The 6618-nt window shown below is 53.3% G+C and overlaps 3 protein-coding genes across 3 annotated transcripts; 1 reads left to right on the top strand and 2 right to left on the bottom strand.

The window, feature by feature from the left end:
- Positions 1 to 277: 277 nt before the first annotated feature.
- ASPBRDRAFT_594660 (signal recognition particle subunit SRP72) lies at positions 278 to 2660 on the bottom strand. Its single transcript, XM_067628061.1, has 4 exons — positions 2251 to 2660; positions 1888 to 2161; positions 1685 to 1829; positions 278 to 1630 (listed from the first exon to the last, which is right to left on the bottom strand). The coding sequence occupies exons 1-4, from the start codon at positions 2569 to 2571 to the stop codon at positions 409 to 411; spliced, it is 1962 nt and encodes a 653-aa protein (XP_067478128.1). The 5' UTR covers positions 2572 to 2660; the 3' UTR covers positions 278 to 408.
- A 1035-nt stretch (positions 2661 to 3695) lies between these two features.
- Positions 3696 to 4250, bottom strand: ASPBRDRAFT_594627 (uncharacterized protein). The gene has a single exon (XM_067628059.1). It carries the CDS (start codon positions 4098 to 4100, stop codon positions 3813 to 3815), a length of 288 nt encoding a protein of 95 aa, XP_067478127.1. The 5' UTR covers positions 4101 to 4250; the 3' UTR covers positions 3696 to 3812.
- A 617-nt stretch (positions 4251 to 4867) lies between these two features.
- Positions 4868 to 6307, top strand: ASPBRDRAFT_126616 (glycosyltransferase family 31 protein; the record flags this gene model as incomplete). Its single annotated transcript, XM_067617884.1, has 1 exon — positions 4868 to 6307. One exon carries the CDS (start codon positions 4868 to 4870, stop codon positions 6305 to 6307), a length of 1440 nt encoding a protein of 479 aa, XP_067478126.1.
- Between the last annotated feature and the right edge of the window lie 311 nt (positions 6308 to 6618).

Raw genomic sequence — 6618 nt, 5'->3', positions numbered from 1 at the left:
TGGCGAAAATTGTCATTTGCTTTCGCTAAGCTGGGATGGATGGGGTTGGCATGGTTGTTCAAGCTGGAGTTTTACGATTCACTGATTACCTCGAGCACTATGCCTAATTTTCTATTGATGGCCAGGAGTCTAGTCGATTGCAGTTAATATGAGGGACGGTCATTGTATCATGCATATCGTTGATTATAATAGGGCTCAGATTGCTTCACGGTGGGAGGTTGAGAGAGAAAAGGCCGTTCACTCATCAGCGTGTGCTCTATCTAGCTACAACCCAAGATATCAAAATTCCATCCACATGCTTCTTTTGCAACATGCAACAACAACTACATTGGTATCCTGCCAGCAAATGCGATGCAAGAACGGGAAAAAAAATGAGGAAGGCACTTATGGTAGATGTAGTAGACAACTCTACCGCTTGCCCTTCTTCTTATTCTTCTTCGAGCTGGAACCCCCACCGCCGCCTCCTTGAGCCTTCTGAGTGGGCGGAGCCGGGGACTCTTCAGCCTTCTCGTTCACCACACCACCCTGTGTCCGCTCCGCAGCGCGCTGCTTACCCTTGCGGCCCTTGGGGCGGTACGTAGACCGATCGCGAAGAGGTAGCCAGCGTTCCGGGTCGGGTTTTTTGCTGGGATCGTAATCCTTGGGCAGACGATCCTTGCGAACGCGCTTGGCTGCGCGCTGTTCCTTGTCCTTGGCGCTTCTCTTCCGGGCGCCGGCCATAGCGGCGGCGGCGGCGGCGTTGGCCGCGGAGGAGGGCGAGATGCCGGCATTCTCGAGGGAGGCGACGTTGACGCCTGAGATTAGGTCTGCGACGGAGGGGAGAGTGTCGACTTGTGCTTCTACCTTAGAGTAGTCGAGCGTTGCCTGGGAGGCGACGTAGCCGGCCACGGCAAACTGGTCGGTCGTGTCTTTCTGGTAGAGGGACTTGAAAAGATCGCCAGCCTTGGCTAGGTCGGAGTGATCGGAAGAATGCAGAAGGGATGCTCCTGCGGCGCGGAGCAAGGAGGCTGGTGGTTCGGTGGCTTGGCTCTGCCAGTATGTTGCGGCTTTGGCGAGTTCGGTCCGGATTTGGACTTTACGGCCTTCCAACTTGTATAGGGAGACGAGGATGCTCAAGAGGCCGGGACTAAAGCGGACGGCTTTGTCTTGCTCGGAGATGGACTCGTCGAGCAGCTGAAGGGTCCGCTCTAGTGTCGTGATCGCGGACGTCGTGTTGCCTGCACCGACGTATAGCTGTACGGCTGTGAGGGCGAGGCCAAGGTCCTTGGGCCGTTTATCGAGCGCGGATAGTATCCGCTTCAGGGCCTTGGTGCCTGTTTCTCCGCGTGCGTGAGCGGCAGCGTTATAGACCGATAGCAGATTGGCACGAGGTTCCGTCGATGGGTAGGCAGATTGAGCGAGCGCCTTGGAGGTGGAGCGGATAATGCCATCGTATTTCTGAACGAGGAGGTCTGCCGAGTACGAGTTTCCCGTCGCCAGATTATCTTGGTATTCGAAGAGCTTGTCACTGTCGGAGGACTCGGGGATTTCATGAAGAGCCTTGTATAGAGCGAAGGGATTGGTAGTGGTGGTGCCACGGGCAAGTGTGATGTTGGTCTGCGCAATCTTCTTCGTCGAGAGTTCGGAGATACTATTGACTTATGTGAGTGTCCCGCGTTCAGCCAGGGTTCTGTGGCAACCATACTCGCTGACGGAAATTTCCTCCAAGACAGACTGTGCTTCCTCCGACTTTCCTTGACGAAGCAAGACGTACAACTGCTGCACGGCAATCGGGAGAAGCTCCGCGGCCCGATCTTCAGGGGTGAGATCCTCCGATGTCCTACAGAGCTCTGTGTAAAGCTGATCAGCTACCATTCTCGTGCGCCATCCGGGGTTGATCACACGAACCTTTAGCTCGAGTCAGAAGCACTTGTCCCTGCTGAAATTCGCCCTTGGCGATACTCAAACAAGCTGCATTATAGACAGTCTCGAACGCCTCTAGATCGTCCCGCATCGGCCTGCTATGGCGTACAAACTCGGGGTAGCCCTTCCACTGCAGCTGTGCATCCGTGGCCCATGAGTTGATGCGCAAATCGTTCTCTTCGTTCGACAGGGACGCTTCGCCTTTGGACAATTCTTCGTAGATCTCGGCAGCACGACGGAACTTCTCCGAGCGATAGCTCTTTAAGAAAGATGAGTGTTAGAATGAGTGGACGGACTATGACAGAAGATCTCCTGGAGTATAGAGTGTTCTGGGGAATAACAACGTACGGCTTGAGCCTCTAGATGCAGTGCACCCCTCTCACCAGCGACACGAGAGACCACCTCAATCGCCGGATCCAGCTGCCCGGATTTATATAGGGCGTAAGCGTATTCCAGAGCTGCTCTCTTCTTCAAGCCGTCGCCGGCTTCTTCGAATACTCGCAGACAATCCTCATAGCGATCAAGCTTGATCAGAGCAACTGCCTTGATATGCTGAGCATGCAAATCAGCCTTCGACTTGGACAGCGCGGCATTGCATGACTGCAGGACTTCCTCGTGGTCGTCAATGGATGCCCGTTGTAGCAACGAGCTCAGCGACTGGGCAGCCATAGCGAAGTGTGTCAATTGGCAGAACGCGGAGCGGGATGAGGGGCCCGGAGAGGGCTCGGAGATAAGTAGAAGTAAATTGGCTTTGAATCACAAACAGGGACACATGCAATAAGCGGGTAGTGAAGTCGAGCGTATAGACTGGCCGAAGATGATCAGGCAAGTGGCCTCCGCTGGAAGCCATGTGTGCGGGATCGAGATATTTCCCCATTGGGGAACTCTGCACAAGTGGGCGGGACGCCCCCCGTAGCCCCCCGGCTCCCCATGTGACTTTCGTCCATGGCGGAAATGAATTAATTATGCAGTTGTCGGGGGGTTCTTGACTGATCTAATGTCAACCCTGTTGTGCAACAATAAGTCCCAGAAAAAGGTCTAGACTATCGGGTTATTCTGCTTACTTTACATTCTATGCCCCTGACTCATCGCGCCACGGCCTTACCTTTGATTTCTTATGTCTGGGCAACGTTGCATGGAGCCAACCATGCAGGGGCAGATTACACCAAAACAGCAGACAAAACATCTGACGATAAGCTATTCAGTTGGGACAATGAGGCAGCTGTTTGGATGTCCTAATACTGCTCAATTTCGTCTTGATGAAACCAAGACATGCAGAATTGATGACTAGTATTCATCTTCCTTCAGCGCGCACAATTAATTTGTGTACGGAGTATAGATGGTACGAATCCATGCACGCAATATGAGCCACGCCTGTGCTTGACTAGTGGTGTCAATTAGCTTTGGCGACATCTATAATTATCACTGTTCGATTGGAAGAAATAGGAACTAGACTGCATATCATCTCTCGCGAACTCATCTGACGGCGAGCGATAATGAAAAATCCATCAGCTTCGCTGCGATTGGCCAAGGGGAAATTAAAGCGACCATCTAAGTCAATAAATAAATACTCTGGCGCAAATGTCATGAGGCTGCAGTGCCGGAAAAAGGCTACGACCACCAGTGGCTCGCAAAGGAAGAGAATAATTCCCTGATGGAGCCGACGCGTGGTCATTGGAAAGGAAAGCGACTGTCAACTTGTTTAAAAGTCTCTTGACATCTCATGCCAGAGGCAGGACGGACTGGCAGAAGCATGCCTCTTTGCTTTCGCCTCTTTGCTTTGGAGACGAGAACATGCACATGCACCACTTGCTGGTCAGTTCGCCAACCCGCAGCAGCGCTCTTCTTACCATGCAACTGGTTGGCGACACAGACACACTACCGACCAGATAAGTAAGTCGATAAGCCCATCATGAGACGCACTGCCAAGCGATTCGCCTGCGGCCGTCGTCATCAAGCCGCTGCCCCGCTGGCCGGTTGGACCATCGCCCCCAAGTGGAATGCGCGTCAATCAACGGGCGGTTGTGCCATCCACCAGCTGCTGCGGCGACGGTGGTTGTTCCGCGGATGGCCAGGCTAGTGCAACCAAATGAACCAGCCAATAATTCCTGGATAGTTGTAGCTCCTACTACCGTAGATGACAACCTCCTGGCAGGTGGTTGTATTTGCCATCGGAAGCGAAAATGCGACCGCGCCATGAGCCACCGCGATGGGGGAACTGGTACAGGGTAACCAACCACTAAAGCCGGACCCCTAACGCAACCCTGGGGAGAGAGGAGAGTGTCACCGTCTATCGCTGGAGACTTGGAGACGAAAGCATCAGACTAAAATCTCCTAGAGCGTGTTTGAATGGCCGATCGAGGGCCCCCAGTGGATATCCAGCAGGTGTGCCCTGACGGCCAGACCGGCTCTTATTCGACCAAGCATTGTAGGCTCCATCCGTTGGCTTCCAGTGTCCCATCTTCTTCCCAAGTTCCCAGGTTCCTAAAGTCCAGGGCATGGCCGATCCCTGGCTTGTCGCCAGTCTCCGCCAGGTCAGATCCGACCAATTTCGAGCCGTGCAAGTGCTTGTTTCTTGTCGCCGTGCTGCTCTCGAGGCCCCGTTGATCGTCTATCATCCTTCCCTTTCAACCTTGGCTCCATTGACGTTGTCGCTTGCCCGCTGACCTTCGTCATTCTTTCCGCGTTCTTCTTTCCTTCATCCGTTGGGGTCCAGAGATCGTCTGCTGTTCATTTTATCCTCTGGCTTTTCCTCTCCACGTTTCCTTCCCCCCTTCTTCGCCGCCAATCCTCCCTCCTTTACTCGCCCGGTATTCGACCCTCCCCTCCTACTCCCCCCCCTTTGTCCCTCTCTGCCGGAAGATTCGAGATGGTTTTCCACTGTTAGTGCGATCACTGTATTACATTTCGTCCGACTCCATCCATCCATCTGCGGAAATATACTTGAAAGAAACGGAAATCAAGAATGTGGGCAAAAACTGGGGACAAACCGCGGTCATCGATGGGGAAGAGAAAACTGCTGCGGTTTGTCGTTATCAGCTGTCTCGTCACTAGCTTCACCATCTTCCTCTGGCCTCGTCTAGAATCTCAGCATGTGACCACGGAAACCGTCTCGAACATCACCATCACTTCAGATGTTGGCTGCGAGCCGGACTACGAGGCGCTCCGCCGCTTGAATGTCCAGAAACTAACCCAGTACGTGCGACGCGAAGTAGTCGCCTCTCAGTCCCCCAGCAACGCTTTGCCGCTGGCACAACGTCTCCAAGTTCCCTTATTCCCGCAAAGGCCCCATGGCGACCAACTTCATCTACCGGAGGAGCTCTTGCAGGAGGACTGCTTAATACCACACCCGGTGTCGCTCCAAGTCCCGACACCCCCCAGACATGCGGATGCATCCCACATCGACTTTGGTGTCGCTACAACGATAGAACGGTTGAATGACTCCTTGGACGCGTTTTCTCATTGGGCGGGTTATACAAATGCTCACATCTTTGCCCTGGTTGAGCCCGATGAGAGGGCACACGAGGTGTTGCTAAAGGCCGATGCACTTGGAATAAATTTGTCAATCTCAGAGTCGAGTGAAGAGTACCAGCGCCGATACTTCTCGCTGGTCCCTCACCTGGCTAAGAACATGCGCCCCGAAACGAGGTGGTCGTGCGTCATGGACGACGATACTTTCTTCCTGTCAATGCCTGAGCTGGTAAAAGGACTCAAGGAGTATGATGACACGAAACCTATGTACGTGGGTGGCTTGTCGGAAAGTATTCCACAGGTTGGAGTGTTTGGGTTGATGGGATTTGGAGGCGCTGGCGTCTTCTTATCCCGGCCTCTGATCCAGGAATTGAGTCGGCCGGAGGTATTCGAGGACTGCCAGAGAATGGATGTGACAGGCGACCGCAGAATTTCTCTTTGCATCTACCAGTACACCAGCGTTCGCTTAACCATCGACCACCGCCTGCACCAGCTTGACATGATGGGCGATGTGTCCGGGTTCTTCGAGGCGGAACGGCAACCGCCGCTGTCAGTGCATCACTGGAAGTCTTGGTTCCACGCGGACATGGCCAAAGCCAGCGCTGTCACCGAAATTTGCGGGGATTCTTGTCTCCTGCGGAAATGGCACTTTGGAGATGGCTGGATCTTGACCAACGGCTTCTCGGTGGTGAAGTACAGCGGCGAGAAGAAGCCGGGTGACAGAAGCATGGAGCTCACATGGGACAGCCATAACGGTGCAGTATTCGAGTCATATCTTCATGAGCTGGGTCCCCTCCGCTTAAAGGACGAGGGAAAGATCAGCTACCTGCATGAGGATGCCATCATTGACGGAAACCGCGTCCGTCAATGGTATGTTCATCGTGATCCAGAAAAGGGTGATCAGGTCTTGGAGTTGATCTGGCGAGCAGCCTAGACTGTCCGCACTTGACATTTGGCGCATCGCGTCGTCCTTCCTACTCCCCTTCTACCCTCACACATCCGCCTTTATTCACCATCACAACCACCTGTGCAGCTTCCACAGGCTATAGATTCTATATCATGTCCCGCCTCTGCCCTTTTTCACTCATATATGATAAGGGATCATCTTCCTTTCACCTCCCCCTCTACGCTAGCCACGTTTATAATTTTCCTTTCTCTGCTTTCTTACGGCGCATAGATCATGAAACTTTGACTTGATTGTTTAGCTTGGGATGATATCAGATTCATGCGCGATACAGGGTACAT

The sequence above is a fragment of the Aspergillus brasiliensis genome (genome assembly GCF_001889945.1).
Source record: "Aspergillus brasiliensis CBS 101740 unplaced genomic scaffold ASPBRscaffold_7, whole genome shotgun sequence".
Taxonomy (NCBI): Eukaryota; Fungi; Ascomycota; class Eurotiomycetes; order Eurotiales; family Aspergillaceae; genus Aspergillus; species Aspergillus brasiliensis.
This window is presented reverse-complemented; position numbering and strand designations above follow the sequence as displayed.

Bases quoted from the DNA above. Each gene is read 5' to 3' on its own strand.
- ASPBRDRAFT_594660 (XM_067628061.1), bottom strand. From the start codon at position 2,571: ATGGCTGCCCAGTCGCTGAGCTCGTTGCTACAACGGGCATCCATTGAC. The intron at 2,162-2,250 runs GTACGTTGTTAT...TCTTTCTTAAAG, and splicing joins TGCATCTAGAGGCTCAAGCC to AGCTATCGCTCGGAGAAGTT. The intron at 1,631-1,684 runs GTATGGTTGCCA...ATAAGTCAATAG, and splicing joins GAGGAAATTTCCGTCAGCGA to TATCTCCGAACTCTCGACGA.
- ASPBRDRAFT_594627 (XM_067628059.1), bottom strand. From the start codon at position 4,100: ATGGCGCGGTCGCATTTTCGCTTCCGATGGCAAATACAACCACCTGCC.